The sequence below is a fragment of the Chionomys nivalis genome, chromosome 18 (assembly GCF_950005125.1).
Source record: "Chionomys nivalis chromosome 18, mChiNiv1.1, whole genome shotgun sequence".
NCBI classification, from domain to species: Eukaryota; Metazoa; Chordata; class Mammalia; order Rodentia; family Cricetidae; genus Chionomys; species Chionomys nivalis.
In genome coordinates this window covers 27420156-27439329 of record NC_080103.1, presented here as the reverse complement: position 1 = coordinate 27439329, position 19174 = coordinate 27420156, and the positions used below count along the sequence as shown (strand labels likewise).

Genomic DNA, 19174 nt, shown 5'->3' with positions numbered 1-19174 from the left:
AATCCTATACAGGTGCAAATGAGCCCCAAATGCAAATGGCTCCAAAAAGCCCAGGGTGTGTAGCATAAAAGCCTGTATCCTTTGTTCAGTGAGACACATAGCTACTGAATTTCCACTCTTCACGCTAACCCAACTCACTTCCTTTGTTTTTTTGTTTTTTTTTTTTTTGTTTTTTTTTTTTTTTTTTGAGACAGGGTTTCTCTGTAGCTTTGGAGCCTGTCCTGGAACTCCCTTTGTAGACCAGGCTGGCCTCGAACTCACAGAGATCTGCCTGCCTCTGCCTCCCAAGTGCTGGGATTAAAGGCATGCGCCACCACTGCCTGGTTTCACTTCCTTTCTTGAAAACATTTCTCTTCCTAACAAATTGTGCTCTGCCTCTGCTGTATCTCCGTGTCTCTTCTCAGTTCTTTATTCCAAAACACAGGAGACTGGATTCCCTCCAGAGCCTGATATCAACTCATGCTGATTTGACTGCAGTAACATTGTGATGATGGTTTTAAAGTACTCTGAGTTGACCAGGACAAGTGCTGGCGGTGTTGGAACACCTTCTAAGTTGCATAGCTTATGTGTGAGGGACTTGGGAAATGGTACCAGCACAAAGTGCCTTAAAGATAGGCAGAAACACATGTTAAGCTGGTGGCACTGGCCCACGTTCATTGAGCCGCAGGCTATTTAAAAGTAGAAAAAAGGTGACCTAGAAAGAGTGCAGAAATGAAAGAATAGCTTCTTTAATTTTTGTCTTAACAAAACCCTGAAAACGAAGGGAATCCTCTGAGAGAGGGAAGCATTTGAGTGAAGAATAGTCTAAGTATAAACTATTCTAAAGATTAAGATGGATCTCTATCCGTCTGGTACTTCAGAACTGTCTTCAGAGCACAGCTTTGTCTTCACACAGGAGCTTGTCAGAAATCAGCACTCCAGAACTACCCGAAAGACTCTTAATTAGTATGAGTATTTTCAAGATTCCCAAGTGATTTCTACAGCTGGCTTTAAATCGTGAGCATGCACTGGTCATTGAGGGTTTTCCTAAGAGATAAATGCGATATGGGTACAGAATTCAATCTTTATCATAAATCAAATACAGTCACACATGCAAAAGATAATAAAATATATTAAGAAAAAAATCACAAAGAAATGTAATGGAAAAATTAGAAAAATAATTAGGTGTTCACATTAAATTTCTGAAAGAGGAAAGACATCTAGGCAAACATGAATATATATGGTATATCAATAAATCTATTTTGATTAAATGGTATTTTTGTTTTCATAAATTATTGCACCGAAGAATGAGCACAAAAAAGGTGTTAGAGTTGCAATTATTGCTTTGTTTTAACATGTGAATGTCTTTTCCTTTATTTTTAAGTAAATATGTATCAGTTGGAAGTTAGCAAAAAGCTAGTTTCATTGAAAAATAGTGAAACTTTTTGCTAACTTCCAACTGATACATATTTACTTAAAAATAAAGGAAAAGACATTCACACACAGCCGGGCAGTGGTGGCGCATGCCTTTAATCCCAGCACTTGGGAGGCAGAGACAGGCAGATCTCTGTGAGTTCGAGACCAGCCTGGTCTACAGAGCTAGTTCCAGGACAGGCTCCACAACCACAGAGAAACCCTGTCTCGAAAAACCAAAAAAAAAAAAAAAAAAAAAAAAAGAAAGAAAAAATAGTGAACTACAATGGATGATTGTTCAGAGGTAGATTTTTCCATCATGTAAAGTTACAAACTTATTGCACTCACCAGTTAGCTGCAAAGAGACCCTAGCTGATGTATGCCTCACAACTGTCATCCTAAAAACGCCAGTGGGTTCTGTTGCCCTGACTTGCCTCAGGTCTTACCTCTTGTCAGACAAGTCAATTTTCTTTCCTCCTTCTTCTCTTTTGTCTTGATCTTTCGTTCTCCCCTATGTACCTCCTGTCTCTTTTAGGCATGTCACAGTCTGGCTTACATTAAAAATCATTTTGCAATGTGTGCTTGGACAACGTCAGCAAAGGGCCCTTGGTCTGCGATCCTTATCAGAGGCTGTCTTACATCTTTTACTTTCAAGATGTTACACAGAACCAGACACAGAAGAAGTGCCTAATAAACATTTCCTGAATAAAATTATCTTGGGTTTCTAATAGTATAATGGTAATTAGGATCGTACTATTTCAGGAAGAGTTTTTCTCTCCCTATAACTGCCAGACACAGCAGCAGTATACGGCTACAAATGTTTCTTAATTTCAAATTATTATTATATTCAGAAAGCTTCATATAAAAATTTTTAGTGCACTACAAAATTAGAGATGACACTGAACTCATGGGAACTCATCATGGATAAAAGCATTGCTTTCAAAGTAATTTTCTAACCTCATTTAGAGTTCAGCATGAATAAAGAAAAGCATTTGCATTAAAGAAGCTGGCTACCTATTTAAATATGTAACAGTCTATGAAGGTACCCATCATTAGCATGGCTGATATTCTCCTATGGGTTTTCTACACCTGACCATATTCCACATAGTTAGAAGATTATGCGCAAGAGGAAATATTCTGAATAGAATTAGAATCGTTCCGCTTATTTTACATTTTACTCAAACTTCACATTTAAATTTTCAACTTAATTTGTGTTATGGGAAAATGAAATGAGAAAATTTCTGTTGAAACTTGGTTGGGATCATCTATATTGTACAACCTTGAATAATTGCGGTACTATATCTGGTGTATGGTGTAGCATTACAGGTGTCTAAATGGACAGTATTTGATTCTGTGTTGCCTTTAGCATTCCCTCAAGAGAACTTCCTCCTATTGATAGAGCATCATTTCAGCAAGCCTCCTGATGAAGCAGACATGGACTCTCCATTGAGTGACTCATAGGAAGTAGACTTGTCAACTGTACATCTTTTTATACCTTGCTTCTCTAAGAAGCCATTCTGCAGTTCAACATTTTATATTTGCTTGGAATTCAGTTATGTTTTGAAAACCAGATGGCACCTGTAGGGCTTGGTTTTTAGATGATAACATTATTTTGATATAGTCTGGAAACATAAGAGGTAGGGCCTAGTTGGAGGAAGTTAAGTTTCTAGATGTATATCATCAAGAGCTGTATCATCTCTATATTGTTTCAATGTCCTCTCTCCCTGCTTTCTATCTGTTAATTCACTCCACTGCATTGTTCTGTTCATGACGTTTTGCCTTATAATAGCCAGGGCAAAACAGACCTAAGTAACAGTGAAACAAACCCTCTAAAGCCATGAGTCAAAATAAATTCTTCCTCTTATAAGTTATTTTTTTTCTAGATATTTGCAACAACTATGAATTTCTACCTAACAGACTTCTATAGTGTTTGGCAAAGTCATTGTTTCCTGTCTCTGATAATCCTTTTTAAAACTATTTGTACTGACTATTTTTGTGAATAAAATGTATGAGATCGTTATGAATGAACATAACTAAATGAATTTTACTCCCAGTTACTCAGATGGCTTTGTAAACAAACAAACAAACAAACAAATCCACATGACTCAATATGCTCGTCCAGCTTTGGTTTAACGAAAAAAACAGCAGTTTCTTCGCTGTGGGACTTTACAGGAAGTATGGTGTTACACTGCTTTTGAAATCTTCAAGGTGAAGTACTATGTATAGTGTCCTTGAATTGATTTAATTGGTGAAAATGTTGACCACATCCCAGTATGAAATCATGTTCTAGGAGATATTCACCTTGGCAATGCAGAACACCTGTACTAATACCCCAAAACTATGCAGCTAACAGTAAGATTTTAGGCCAACAAATTTGTTTCTGGTACATTCAGACCTAGGCTATTAAATCTGCTGTGTTTTTCAAGTATTCAGTAACATTTATTTATTTATTTATTTATTTATGTATCAGACAGTGATAGCATCTCTTAATAAGTGTTGAGACCACTAGTGATGTGCTGGATGACATAAAAACCATGTGGAAGCAACCTGATACAACTCTACAGGTTATTGGGTAAGGCACATTGAAAGACCCAGAGAGGAAAAGATTATTTTTATATTAGTTTAGAAAATGAGCCATGTCTTGTGTAAGGATTGAATGGATATAAAGAACTTAAAAAACTATACATTTAAACAAAAGCCAGAAAAACCCAAATAATCCAATTTAAAATGGGGTAAATATTTGAACAGAGAATTCTAAGCAGAAGAATCACAAATGACCAAGATACACTTAAAGAAATGTTCAACTTTCTTAGCTCTCATGGAACTGCAAGTCAAAACAACTCTGAGATTTCTTCTTAAACCTGTCAGAATAGCTAAGATCAAAAACACAAATGATAGCTTATGCTATAAAGACCGTGGAGTAAAAGGAACACTCCCTACTGCTAGGGGGAGTGAAGCTTGTATAGCCACTCTGAAAATCAATCTGGTTGTTTCACAGAAAATTGGGAATTGATCTATCTGAAGACCCAGCTATACCACAGTTGAGCATGTACCCAAATGATGCTCAATCATTTCACAAGGACACTTGCTCAACGATGTTCACAGAAGCATTATTCACAATAGCCAGAACCTGGAAACAGCCTAGGCCTCTCAACTGAAGAACGGATAAAGAAAATGTGGTACATTTGGACAATAGATTATTATTTAGCTGTTAAAAATGACATCTTGACATTTGCAGGTAGATGGATAAAACCAGAAAAAATGATCCTGATTGAGATAACACAGACCCAGAAGGAAAAGCATGGTATTTACTCACATATATAAGTGGATATTAGCTGTAAAGTAAAGGATTACCATGCTATAATCCTCAGACCCAGAGAGGCTAAGTAACAAGGAAGGTACAAAGTGGATCTCATGGAGATAGAGAAATAATAGAGATTTCATGGATGGACTGGGATAAGGTGGAAATGAAAACTTGTGGGGTTGGGTTGGGGGTGGATGATGGAGGACTTACTGAAAGAGATGACTGGAAAGGGGGTCACTTGGGATTCGGGTAAAAATGTGGTGCAAAGGTGCTGTAGGAAGTCCTCCAGCCGGTAGTTACCCACCCGCTGGGGCGTGGCCTCTTATACTATTTATGCCGATGTAGAGCATGCATGGGCTCTCTTTTCCTGCTGCAGTATTCGGTTTCTGATCTTCATTCCAGCAGAGGATTCTGATTTGTGAGGCTACCCCTAAATAAATAACCGTCTATTTCTCAGTTCTGAGCTAGTGTGGGATTTCTTTTAAGCGTCCTTCTTCACAAAAGAAACTCCCCGGTAGCTACAAGAATCACCACAGCTAAGACTTCTAACAATGGTGGGTGCTTATTCTGAAATGACAATTTCCTCTGACCTGCCTGGACTTTCAGTGGAGGAATTGGGAGGCTGAACCAGCCACACAACCTTTGACCTTCAGTCTGTCCTGCCTGTGGGTGTACCAGAGGGTAAGGTTGGCATGGAGATTGTGGGAGTGGTCAAAGACTAGTCCAGCCTCAGACCCATACCATCTCAGATAAGCCCACTCTGGACACTGCTTGGAGGGCTAGGACCCAGAGGCTGGGTGTCCCAGAGACCTAGGATAGAACGAAATGTTTTTTTTTTATTAATTAATTAATTAATTTAATTATTAAAGATTTCTGCCTCTTCCCCGCCACCATCTCCCATTTCCCCCCCCATCCAATCAAGTCTTCCTCCCTCCTCAGCCCAAAGAGCAATCAGGTTTCCCTGCCCTGTGGGAGGTCCAAGGACCACCCACCTCCATCCAGGTCTATTAAGGTGAGCATCCAAACTACCTAGGCTCCCACAAAGCCATTATGTGCAATAGGATCAAAAACCCATTGCCATTGTTCTTCAGTTCTCAGTAGTCCTCATTGTCCGCTATGTTAAGCGAGTCCTGTTATTGGAGAAAGAATATCAACATGTTGATGCCTAATGATATTCTGTTATATTCACAGAATGTTGAAAAATCTAATTGTCATGAAAGAACCCTCTGATGGAAACAGATGCAGAGATCCAGAGCTAAGCATTGGCTTAGCTTGGGTAATATGGCAGAAGGGAGGGAGAAAAGATTGGACAATGCTGTGGGTCAAGGACGTTACAAGGGAACACACAGAAACAACCAATAGGAGCTTACAGAGACTGAATTCACAACCAGGGAGCCTGAGCGGGAATGACTTAGCCCCCCACATATGTGTGACAGTTGTGTAGCCTGGTTTACTTGTGGGACTCCCAGTAGTGGGAGTTAGGGGCTATCCCCAATGCTTTGGCTGGCTTTTGGGACCCTTTTCCTCATACTGGGTTGCCTTTTCCTGCCTTAATATAAGGGGAGGAGCTTATTCCTTAGGCAACTTGATTTGGAATGCTTTGTTGACACCAATGCCCCTTTCTGAACAGAAACAGAGGAGGAGTGGATGGGGAATAGGTTAGGCAAGGGAATGGAGGGGGACGGGGGAGGGGAAACTCCTGCTGGAATGTAAAATAAATGGGTACATTAATTAATAAAAATAATCCTAAAGCAAAAACAGTAAAAATGGAAACAATAATTTCATTCTGTCTCTTACAGGCATTTGTGTTCTAACATATAGAATGATCTACTTCCCAGCAGTAACATTTTATTGAATTTTTAAGTGGCTCTTGAAGCAATAATGTGTGTGGTTTTGTTTATGTAATGCCCTACTGATTGATACTAACACAATATGGAGTTATACTATCTAACGAAATCTTGTGCATTTTATGTAGAAATAAAATGGCTGGGCAGAATGTTGGTAATCTGAGTAGAAATACAATTTTATAGAAGAGGAAAAAATTATTTAAAAGGTTAAACCATCTTCTACCAAAATTAATTTCCCTGGTAACTAAGCAGTATATTTGAATTCTTAAAAAAAGATAATCAAGACTAGAAATCAAGACCACTAAAGTAATCCTAATATGCCTATAATAATTTCTAACAGTCAGAGATTTTAATGAAAATGACACCTACTCTTGTTGGCGGCAGGGAGAATGGACTCTCACCATAAAAGGGGGCTTGACAAAGGAGACATGATAACGATAGCTCCAAAGAGAGGGAAAAGAGAAACAGACTAAGTTTTATATAAAAGCAGAAGAGCCAGCTTTTAAAAATCTTGTTTATCAAGGAATTTCTAAATGATGCTCACAGAGGAAACTTTATGACAGATAAAAGGAAGTTGGGGTAGCTTGGCTTGAGATCGTGAATGTTTGTTTATATTATCAAGCTAAGTGCTTACATTTTCCCCAGCTATCTCAATCTCATGTGAAAACTTCCAATTTAGTGTCTGGAGTGTGTGTGTAATCATGAAAATGATACGGCACTGAGTGAAGTGGAGAACAAGGTGTCCTCTATAACACACACTTTTTAATCCATCTCTTTCTTTCCGTGATACTTAAAATTCAAACATGCTGTCATCCTTGCCTCGCTCTGACCACCCCAGCTGTCCTCCTGTATTCAAGAACCCTGCACCGTGCAAGTCTGAATGGGGATGGTTGAAAGAGCCATTTATTGGCTTTCTCCCTCCTACGTACACATAAACAACCTTTCATGAGCTGACTCTCATCTGTAAAAGGGAACAAATCAAGGGCATTCTGCATTTGATTGTTATGGATCCAGTTTAAGTAAATTATAGAGAGAATGCCATTGAATGGAACTGAAGAGCTTAATGTTTAAAGGAATGGTTTAGAAAATGAAGATAAACACTTGGAATTATTCATTATCTGTCCAGATAGCTTGCATTTTTCATGCCATTATTTTAACTTCCTAGCAAGATGGTTAATAATAGTCTAATGTATGAGCTCAAAGAGATTTGTGTGAGTCTTTGAGCCGAGGCTGAATTGTGAGCGTCGGAAGAACACTCCCTGCTTCCTGAACCCTGGAAGAGAGAAACTGACTGGATATTAAGAAGTCTTGTAGAGAGAGAGAAAAAAAAAAAAAAAACAATTATGAAAGGTAAGGAAACCACAGACATGGGATGATTCGGCCAGAAACTTGAGACACCCCTTTGAAAGAACAGGAAAGGTTCGTGTTAAAAAGAAAGCTAAAACCAGTGCAACTGTATGATACTCATCAATCACAGTTGCTTCCTAAGAAAGAAAGATTTTAATGAAAATATAAACAGGGGACACAAGTCACGTACCTTTTCCAGCAGCTGACGGAGCTGCCTGCTTTTGGCATCTCGGGAACAGAGATTTTGTTCTGGAGCCACCACTGTGCAAATGCATCGCCCGTCAGGGTCCTGCGCTGAGCTGTACACTTGCCACCCTTCTTTGGGGCTAATCTGAGTCTAGGGAAGACCAATAGTAAACACAAAACAGACTTTCACTATAAGTAAGGAGAAGACAGATTTGAAATATCATAAGGAAAACTTTTATTATTATTTTTAAAAGAGGTTTTCTATCTTTCTGATTCAATTTTATTGTTGCTGCTGTTTTGTGAGTGTATGTGTGTACGTAGCTCTAACAGCCTCTGGCGTCCTCAGGATCTCTACACCTTGTGTTTGAGACAGGTTCTCTCACTGGTCTGGAATGCCTCATAGCTGGCTGGTCAGCCCACCTCAGTGATCTGTTAATCTCAGCTTCGCTGATAGTTGTTTTCTGTGTTAGTGCTGAAGATCAAATTCAGGTCATCATGACTGTATAGCAATCGGTTTACTTGCTCAGCTACTTCCCTAGCCTTTGTTTCTTTGAAGTTGGAAGAGAAAAGAAGATAAGCGATTTATATTGATAGCAACTTCATTCTGTTTCACCTTCTTACAAGCGTCACTAACGAGTTTCGTGGGCTCGGATTCTCCACTATTTACTGTCTGTACATCTCACCTCACTTTTCATGCTTTGTGCAGTTTCTGATTTGAACTCCCATGTTTAGGCACTGCTACCTTCCACTTCCTCACACCTTACTGGTCTTTCTACATTAGATATGCTACTTTTTCTTCACAGGAGGAATGTAATTGATAGTAATACTTTCCTGATCATTATGCATGTCTGATATTCTGAAAGAAAACCCCCAATTAGCTTCTGGAAAAACCTACATTTTACACTCTTAATCCCTGGACTCCTGGCTTAAAAAGTAGCAACCCGGTTCTGTTACAATCTGCTTCCTGTTTACACTGGCAGTTTTACCTCGTGGACTCTCCAAACTACAGCGAAGTTGGTTTCTGTGTGCCTGATATATTCATATATTCATCAGACATTGAACTGCATAATATAGTATTGCCATTCATACTACAGTTGGCTTATTCTGTATAAAAATATGAAATTTTCCTATCTTTCATACACACACATATATATACATATATATATGTATATATGAAATCAAGGGCAAAGATTGCCGTCCTTAGATTTTCCTCACTATTGTCTTCTTTTTCAAGACAAACCTCTGTTGATTTTCAAATAATATACACAGAAGACACATTTCTTCATTCTATGCTAATGGAAGACTCTTTCCATGATTAGACTTGAAGCTGCATAACCTGGAGATGTCTCTGTTAACAATAATGGATGTTTCAATTTTCTACCGTAATCTTGTTCTATTGTAGAAGAGAAGTTTTGAGAATGGCTCGGTGCACTTTCCAGGCCTTCATTGTCCTGTTGCTCAGAAAATTTATGTTTCTTCTCTCATTGAGCTTTTCTTTGAGTATTTCCTTATCTGAAGAACGAAGATGCCTTCGTGGTTTCCAGCAGTTCGCCTCCACTGACTTAATGACACAACCATTAAACGAATCAACAAAGGAGCAGGAAATGCTGCCACTGTTATTGTTTTTCACAGAATGGGGTGTAGATGCCAAGTCTAATGTACTAACAATTTCTGCCATAGACCATGTCATCTCGTACAAAAAGCCAATACACAGGGTGCCTTGTTAACCTATATTGGGAGAAGCGTAAACTATAAACTCAGAAAGCCCATAAAGATATCATAAACCTTGTCTTCACTTTCTAATGAAAAGAATATGCCAACAGACCTGTCTTTTAGTCTCTTCATAGTTAACTGATTTTTTGAAGATAATTCCTACACTATTTTTTATTCCTGAGTAGATTGACTTCTTAATACAACCTCTCTTTTTATATATTACTATTCTTTTCTAGCTCTTGTTCCTGAAATCCAGTTAAAGAAAAAAAGATGCTCTTAGAAAAATATATTGCTAAAATTAAGTAATATATTAACTAGAAGTAGGTTATTGGTTTTAGTTATAAAAGAAACATTCAAAGATTGTCCATAGGATGAAAATAGAAATGACTTAGTGAAGTAGTTTTATCATTTAATTGAAGGCTTAAGCTGAGCAATGGCTTGGGGTTAATTTCTCTGGACATTGGCCCTTTGGGCTTCTTTTAACATTGATCACAAATCTGAAATATGCCAGAAAATTAAAGCATGGCTCTAGAATAAACTCAGCTTTGGGACAAAGGAGCAGGGCCATCCAATTATCATATTAAAATATTTTAACAGAAGTGCAAACAGTGATTATTAAGGCTGTCAGCATTTACATTGATGTTATTGGCTGAATCTTTACCTACAGAGCAGCTTGTCACACAGGGTCATGTGGTGGTCATTCTCTGTTGTTGACATAAATGGGAAGAATGAGCAGAGTTTGATTTTCATTTAGTGTTTCTTGGAACCTCCTGCTTAACAACAGTAAAGACACAAGTCACATTAATACCTTCAATTGTCTTCTTCTAAGAATTACTGAAGAGCCATGCCTTTCTGGACTGCAGTACTTTGAATGATCTGAAGTATAAAAATTTCACCTTTGTGTTAAGAAAACCAAAGTGCCTAGGACTTCTAAAGATTTTGATGCAAACTGCTGTATTTGGGACAGTGACAAATAGAGATACTTTGTAAGTATTTCTAGCACTCTCTTTTAGCATTCCCAACAAGCATTGAATAGACAACCAAAATAAAATCAACTGTGATCTCAGGGGAAAGACATACTTAGATATTTTTGGATACCCAGGACAAAAGGCCTGCTCCAATTCTGACTTACAATAACAATTATTCAAATGTCAGTAAAACTCATGTACCAAGAAGATCAAGCATTTGTAGATCTCTAGCTGCTCTAGGAAGAGTTGTATAACTTATTGTCCCTTAATATCTTGATATTTTTGAGGTCTCGCTGATACCATTCTGAGCAACCTCAGAACAAAAAGGAGTTTTCCCATAGACACACCGGGAATAATCAATAAAATTAGGGCATGAGCATGCACAGTCTGGTCACAGTACATGAAGCTTAAGAACTGTATTGAACTCTCAGTTACTTCAGTTTCCCTTAATACAAGATGCTGCTACCCCAAGGCAACATCTATTTGTACTATGGTGGAGCATAGTGGTTGGACCTGAAAGTGATACAGTTGATCATGAATGGCCCACAGCACCCACACAGAGCAGCCTTTACTGATGTAGCTCTCTTTGAACTCTTTGTGTTAATTAGAAGAACTAAATGAACTATTTAGCAGTTTTTAATATTACAACACTCATGAATATTTAAGGATGCACTAAATAAGAGAATTAAAACAATCATTTAACAGCTGGATGTGGTCTGAGTTCTTTGATTGTAGTTTAATTGCAGATCTATGCTTTAGAAACATAAAGATACCCCCTGAGAATTCTCCTGAACCACGGAGATTTGTGTCAGGAAAGATGTATCCTGAGAAGTAGGAAAAGAAGATCAAAATACATTGCATTTCAGTAGGGTTTCCTTATAGAATCCCTTCTCTTGTAATTGCATTCATTTCTTTGAAACCAATTGCCCATAGAAACATTGTTTTAGATTACAAGGAAGCCACAAAGTAAAGAATGTAGAGCATTTTTTCCAAGTCACCATTTAGTACAAAAGTGTATGTTTTCTGCACCTTTTAACCCAGAGTTCTCTACGTTCATACTCTACAGAGAGACCATCTATGTTCCTGTACTGACAGTCCAATGCAGGACTGGAGAGGAAACAGATCCCCCAGCAGCTGATTCTCAGCAGGCAAGGGCATTGATTACCTTTTGTGGAAATATGACCACTGTGACCCCAGAGAAGCAGCAAGGTAAGGGCAAATACATTACTCCCACAAAAGGGAATGCAGTCATTCCCAGGGCACAGGCAACATAGAAGACCAAGAAAAGAATCCTACACCTTTGAGTAAAAGTATGTTGGATGGTTGAATATTGATAATTTTGCTTCTCATGTTCAGTTTGTAGGTATTTCACACAAAAAAAAAGTCCAAGGAAGAAAGAAATGAAGGATCAAAATTAAAAAAAAGTGGGGTTTGACATGGGAGATGTATGGGAGCCCACCTGTGACTCAGTTTCCATCTTGAGTAATTTCTGACTTAAAGAAGTCATTTGAGTTCAATCATACCTGCTCTGCTTTTTCCTATAACCTTGAGGGCTGTGAGAGATTTCTGATTTCACCCGTAAGAAAAGAACACTCTATAAGGCAGACAGTATACTGCTGACGACAAACCTCAGAAACATCAGGGCAGAAAGCAAGGCTGCTTCCGGGCAGCAAGTACTTGTTGGAGAGAAGGCTGCTCAGTCAAGGACAGGAATGGTCTTATGGTTAGATACTGACTGATCATCTGTACTTCGCTTTTTTCTGCTTTTGTATATAAGAAAACTCTAAAAACTCGGAGCTGTTTGGCTGCTTCAGCATGACCACACATACCTACTGATTCTATCCTGTCTTCTGTTTCTTCTGACTTTTCTTTGACCTCGAGGATCCCCTATCGAGGAACCCTAGCTGACCTAATAGAAGCCGGCTCTTAAATAGATGTAAAGTAGGAAACCATCCCTCCATCAAAACCTAGATTTCAAAATGATGCTATCTGAGTGATGAAAACTCCCACAAAAGTTCTATCTAAGGACGCGTCTGGTTCCAAATAGTAAAGTGAGGAAGAGCATATTAATCGTTTCGGTTGAAAAGAAAGGGAAATTATAAGGGCAAGAATTAAAAAAGGTTGAGAGATCATGCTGGAAACTATGCTGTGGAGAATGTGTTAATAAAGATGTCACTCAGTGGCAGATTTCTTGCTATTATAAGAATCTTTGGGACTGAAATAAATAAGTATTCTTCATTCAAAGAAACCTTCAGGCTTTAAGGTGGGGGAAAAAAAACTTTTATCCATGAAAATAAAACCAATGACAGAGACAGCAAAAACATCAGTTTTAGGGTGGTTGACTTTGTCTATGTTCTTGTATATCTCGATGAGTTGAGAGTTGGGAAGGTCCATAGAAGTTTTATTTCATCACATTCTTTCTATCCAGTGAAATCTCATGCAGATGTTTTTGTGCTTCTGTTTGTCCTCTGCATGATAAGAACCCAGTGTTTGATGTGCAGCCCTCCTACTGTGGGAAACTGGAGCTTAGGACTTGAAATTTTCTCTCTCTGGAAATGTTCCCATTTGTCTCTACTTGCTTCAGACACTCAAATAAGAATAACTCCACTCCTATTCCTTGGATGATGCTTCTATGAAAAGACAATTATTATATTTTCTGTTATTCTCAAGATCTGCTATTTTGAGCTTTCAATCATCTCCCATTAATTTGTTTTATTTGTCCCATCACATAACAGATGTCAGATTCTGGAATCTTGAAAAGTCAGATAAAAAATCTGTGTGACGAATAGTAACATGTACATGGCTCTGGGCTCCTTCCTTAACACCCCAAAATGAACAAACCCCAAATACCCCCTTATCAACAATAGCTGATAAAACTAGACATTATCATTCCAAATATAAAACCACATTTGTTATTTTAGGGTAAGCTCCTTGGAAGATTACCAGCGCTGTGTTTCATAGTATTCTAGAACTTTAAGCTGACAATGTATCAGAGTAGTTGCCTATGAGGAGAAGCCAGATAGATGTCTGAAAATGTAGCATAACAAACGTCTTATGCCCATAGGTCCCTTCAAGGCCCCTTCCTACCACAGCAGTAGGGCTGGCTGTTTGAGAACAGTATCTGCTGAACACTCTCTGCTTTTTTAATTGCTCTTTTCCAGGTTATTCTTGGTAAAGTTTCCACAAGGAGAGGGATTTTTTTTTCAGAAGCTCAGTATCCAGGGGAAGTGACTTTTCATCAGAGAGAAGTGCCAGAGGGGGCCTGAGCCTTCTGAGACCTGAGGCAGACTCGCCCAGCTTCTCCAAAGGCCATGAATCCACTCCAGTGTGAAGAAAAAACTCTCAAGCAAGAAAATTAAGAGTGGTATCACCATTTAAAGAAAAACAAGAGGGACTTCATGACTTAAAGAGCTGTATTTAATTGGTTATATTTAATTAGTTCCTGGTAGGCAAAATCCTCTGAACTGGAAACCTCCCTGAACTCTTGAAACAATCACACACTTCCTACTCTGTAGGCACCTGCTTAAGCCCATTTAATTGTCTCCTAACGTTTCAAACTCATACTTTCTTGCTTCATTTTCAGGTCATTTGAAACCATTGTCTTTTTTTTTTAAGAGAAACTGTGATAATATTTGCATAACTCTGCATTTTGTTTTGTTTCTCCTGTCACAATGACTTGCAATCATGAAACACAGTTGAGACTTATGTATGTGTGGGTGTGTGCATGTGTGTGATTTCTACAACGTTGAGGGTTAATCTCATTCATATTGATTAACACAGACATAGAACACAGAAGGGTAAAATTGATAAGACAGCTGACCCACAACATTTAGCTGTGCATACTGTACTGAAGGGGTGTATCTCCTTCATCTAATTAATCATCTTGAGAGGAAGCTATGTGAAAACAGAAGTAGTTATCTCTTATGGAATTATTTGAAAGTAATGGGGGGGAACCTCTTGGTCAAAAAATCCCTTTACCTCTTCCTCGATGTCTATAATGCCGTTTAGAAGTTTCTTTTCTTCTTTATTGTAATAACTTTAAGAATGGTAGATATAAAATTGTTTTACTTAGCTTTTTTTTTTATTACTCTCTGAGGTCAAGGAGATGAGTAAACATATTTTAAATTGTGAGGATGTAGGTGTGCAGGAAGGAGATAAATAGAGAAAAGTCCAGGAATATGAGAAACAGTTTGAGCAAGGCAGTGTGAACTCTATAGACACTTGAAGCCATGAAGGCTAAGGAATAGCAGGTGAGATCCCAGAGACACATTACACTGTGCAGAAGTGTGGTCTTATGGTTTGGTTCTATATGGTTACTATAGAAATCCCATTGGTTTTGTACATATTTTGAGTCAGTTGTCCCATTGTAGAGTGTAGATGTTTGATTATCTCATTCAGAACTCAGATTAAACCCCAGAGCTCTAGGTTTCTGTGCAGTGTCTTCACTGGGGCAAGGGTTTGATTGTGTGGGAAGCAAGCAGATGGTAGAAGCCCAGCAAGTGTTTCCTCCTGCCAGAGATTTGAACTATAACCTCTTTCACACATTGCATTTCCTTCCCAGTTTTAATTGAAAAAAATATTCTGCACATATTGAATTGATGTGCAGTGTAAAGAATTGAGTGAATAAATAAATAAACGATATTGTGAACACAGCCAGGCCAGGCAGTTGCAATGGTCTGATATATCCTCCCCACATCAACATTTTTTATTTCTCTAAACATGTACTGATTCCCTCCCTCTCTACCATGGAGATTCTAAGGTATGAACAATCATCTTGAAAAATTAAGTAATAGACACTAGCTCTCACTAAAGAATCAAATAAGATGAAATAGGTTTATAATCTAATATTTCTCCATTTCAGAAAATACTAGAATACCATTTACTGATGTGTGAAGATGAGCCATATGAGACATTTAGAATTCTGTACGCTTTTCTGTTTGCTTTTGTTTGACATGGAGGAATAGCCAAAGAACTGATATACTTGGATGTACCCACATTTACAGCAATAATTCATATTTGATTGACAAATTCTCAACCAGTCATCATTCACTTTAAACTTAAGAGCATATTTAAAATTCTTAAAGAGAAAAGTATGACTCTTGGAAATTTGGTTCTCTTCATTTAATAACAGTAGAAAACATATAAGTTGGTGCCTATATATACAAAAGAGTCTATACCCCATAGTTAATATATAACTCACTATTTGTTAACAATCATCTTTCTAAGAGTGCTAATTAAACAACTGTGTTTTTTAAAATAGAAAACCTTGGACCTTGAAAACAGTTGGCTCAGTAATTATTAAATAACTAAAAATTTTGTTGTATAAATGTTCATTAATTACATATGCTGTCTGTATGGCTGTAAATCTTGACAACTCTGATGCTAGGTTTTGCTAGGCAGGTTATGGAGAGACTCCACCCAAAAGGAGCTAAGGTGCCATGAAGGACTCTCAAGAAGTAAATGGGGAAAGTAGGTTGTATCCGAATCCCATGGACTTTGCTGGTGTTTTCCATACTGGGAGAAACTGACAAATTATGTAATTCAGAGTACACGGTTAATTGTTCATTGATTGATAAGTTATTATTAGAAGCTACAAACAACACTTATAATGGAGGGCTTCTCTCTTTGGCATGTTCCACTACAATGATGTACAAGATAGAAACTTCAAGTATTTCATTTTTCTGAATACTTTATTTGATAGCAGGACAATTTTTAGAATATGTCTTTTATTTGAAAATTTACATTTTCATTTGTAAAACTACTAACTTATATTTTTCTTAAAATATTTAAGACTGTGGTTAAACACGCCTAATTTCAAAATACCAGAGAAAGCTTTACTAAAATATGTTAAGGATTAAGACTTATTAATTTTATATAGATGAAGACTATATAAGATGGATTTATGCCAGGAAATTTCTGTATGGAATACTAAATAATACAGAAAGAAGAAGTTTTTATTGGGTTTGTTTTCTGTGGTTCACAGTCTTTAGTTGTTTTACATATCTTTTTGGCCAGCGTTAATTTGCTGAGGTCGTTTTATAATTCATTTATGCTTAAAAGGTGTTGACTTCTCTGCCTGAATTAATTAGAAATTGCCATAGGCATTGCATTCCAAACGAAGAGCCTGTTGTGGTAAAAACAGATTAAGACAAATATTCTCTATAGTTTATTCTGTAGGAAAAATTATAAAGGTTTCAGACAGCACATGAAACAAAATAGTGAAAACCAAAGCATATTAAGGAATCCTTCCAGATCTCATTAATTTGGTTAAAACGTAAAATTCTTAAGAATTTAATAACACCAGCCTTCTTTTTTTTAATAGCTAATTCCCCAGCAATTTCCTCTCCCTCGTTTCTTGTTGTAACTTTAAAGTCTTCATAAATATCCATAGAGTAGAGTTATCACACAGATATTCTATCTTTGAAGTCCACCAATGAAGAGAGCAGCAGACTCCCAGTCTTTGAAATTCACAACGCCCACTATTTTAATACACCCCACGTCCCAAGACGGCCAAACCCAAGAGAGTGACTTACTAAGGTATCTGGAGCCGACAGCCTCGTGATGTTCAGTCCTACCAGGGATGGGAGAGTTTGGGACATCCAGTTTGAGATCATTGCCATGGTGCTGAGCACAGCGCCAAGCTTCAGCAGTGGAGCACTCATTGCTGTGGAGCTAATGAGTTTTCATAGTGACTGATTAGGAGCCCGGAGCCCGGCTGGCAGCGGGAGGCGTGACTGCAGCCAGCCACATCTACAGCATGAAAAGAGATCAACAGCCCAGCTCTAATCACCAGGCAGATCTGGAAACCTCCTTCCCCCACCCTCATGGCAAGTGTCTTGCCTTCCTTTTCCACCTTTCTAGGACACTTTGCAAGACAAACAAAATATTCTTGCTAGGGTTTGGTTCCTCCTAATGCTCAGAGCAGAGAGAGGTTGAAGGACAGGAGAAGGCGAGCTTTTCCAGCCCCACTGCACTGATTCTGTGAACAGAGTCGTCTCCTCTGGGTTTTGTGTATAATCAGTTTTTCTTTATCATTCATAGCAAAGTTGAAAGCCTCTAAATGGGGTTCTGCCAAAGTGCACATTTCAAATGCCAAACTTAATTTATACAGATTTCTCTGGGCAAGACCAGAGTGCCTTCAGAGGCATGAAAACAGTCTGAGTAATTTCCAAGATGATCATGCAGAGAGAACAGGAGATCACTTGTTCAAACAGCAGCCCAAAATGAGTGTCCTCACTTTAAAACCACAGCCAAAGATTAGCAGCTACTGCCGGTGTGAATGTCGCCCCTAGGCACCTTACACCCTCACACCCCAACAGACACAAGAGCGGGCCATCAAGGGAAACTTGTGTTGCTGGCTTTCTTTATTTCTAGTTTTGCCTTGGAGAGCACATACTTTCCACTCTCCTTTGGAGCTTCTCAGTCCTACTTCAGACCTCATTAGCTTTATTTTCACTTTGTGAAGTCGCACAGAACAGTACTGAAAACCGTGACCCGCAAGAACGTGTGATCTATTAAAAATGGGTGCAGGAATTGTGAGGATCTGGTTGTTGTTCCCTACTTGTCAGCAGCGAGTCAGAGTGGTGACATAAACTTCTTTAGTTTTAGTGTTTTCCTATAAAATGCATCCTTTCAGGCTGAGGCCCTCTCCAGCTCTGAAATTCAAATATTATGTGGAATTTTGTTATATTCTTTCTGTAGATATGATAAACAGGTTTCATCTCAATCTCAGGTTCTGGGTGGAACAAATTAGAGACCACTGCATTCTTTTGATCCGTTTATGCATTTTAAAACAAAAATGAAAAAGTACATTAGAGAAAATATGGAGGAATTAAGATAAAATGGAAAGAATTGAGTCAGAGAAAAGAAAAATATCATTGTTATTCCTTAGGCTAATTCTTTGTTGTATGTAAGATTTTTAGCCAAGTGTGTATGTGTGTGTGTATGTATGTATGTATGTGTGTATGTATGCATTTCAACAGTATTATCAGGACAAACACAATATTTAATACAATTGAAATAGATATTTATTTAAAGCATATGTCTGTTTTACCCTCAAGAAACTTTAAAGTGGGGTGGATGCTAAGAGCCTTGAAATGTTTCTTGAATCTATTAGCTCGGAGTCTAGTTAATATTCCTTTCTCTTTAAAATATATCCAAATGATTTCCTTTTGTCTTTATGTTTTAAAAATCACACCCAGAAAAGCAAACACCATTTCTTTTTGTCCTTAAAAATCCTGTACCATTTGAGAGATCAATAAGGATTAAGCACATCAGTCTATGCACAAAGTAGCAAGAAATAGCAGTCAAGGGAAGCAGTGTGACATTTTACATTAGTGCTACTGTCTTACAATGTAAGACTACAAAGTAGCTCTAGAAATCTAAATGTTTTGAAAATACACCTGGAACTCAACCAG

At 38.0% G+C, this 19174-nt stretch overlaps 1 protein-coding gene across 2 annotated transcripts in view; it reads right to left on the bottom strand.

Moving 5' to 3' along the window:
- Olfm3 (olfactomedin 3) overlaps positions 1-19174 on the bottom strand; it is a 186123-nt gene that overhangs the window by 20805 nt on the left and 146144 nt on the right. Inside the window, exons 1-3 of one of the 2 annotated variants that reach the window (XM_057793340.1) lie at positions 17274-17419; positions 12435-12449; positions 8081-8216 (exon numbers count right to left, since the gene is read on the bottom strand). In XM_057793340.1, the coding sequence (XP_057649323.1) occupies positions 8081-8216; positions 12435-12449; positions 17274-17419 (297 nt within the window). Of the gene's footprint in view, positions 1-8080; positions 8228-12434; positions 12450-17273; positions 17420-19174 lie in introns of those variants that run through there. The other variant, XM_057793341.1, reaches the window with a different exon arrangement.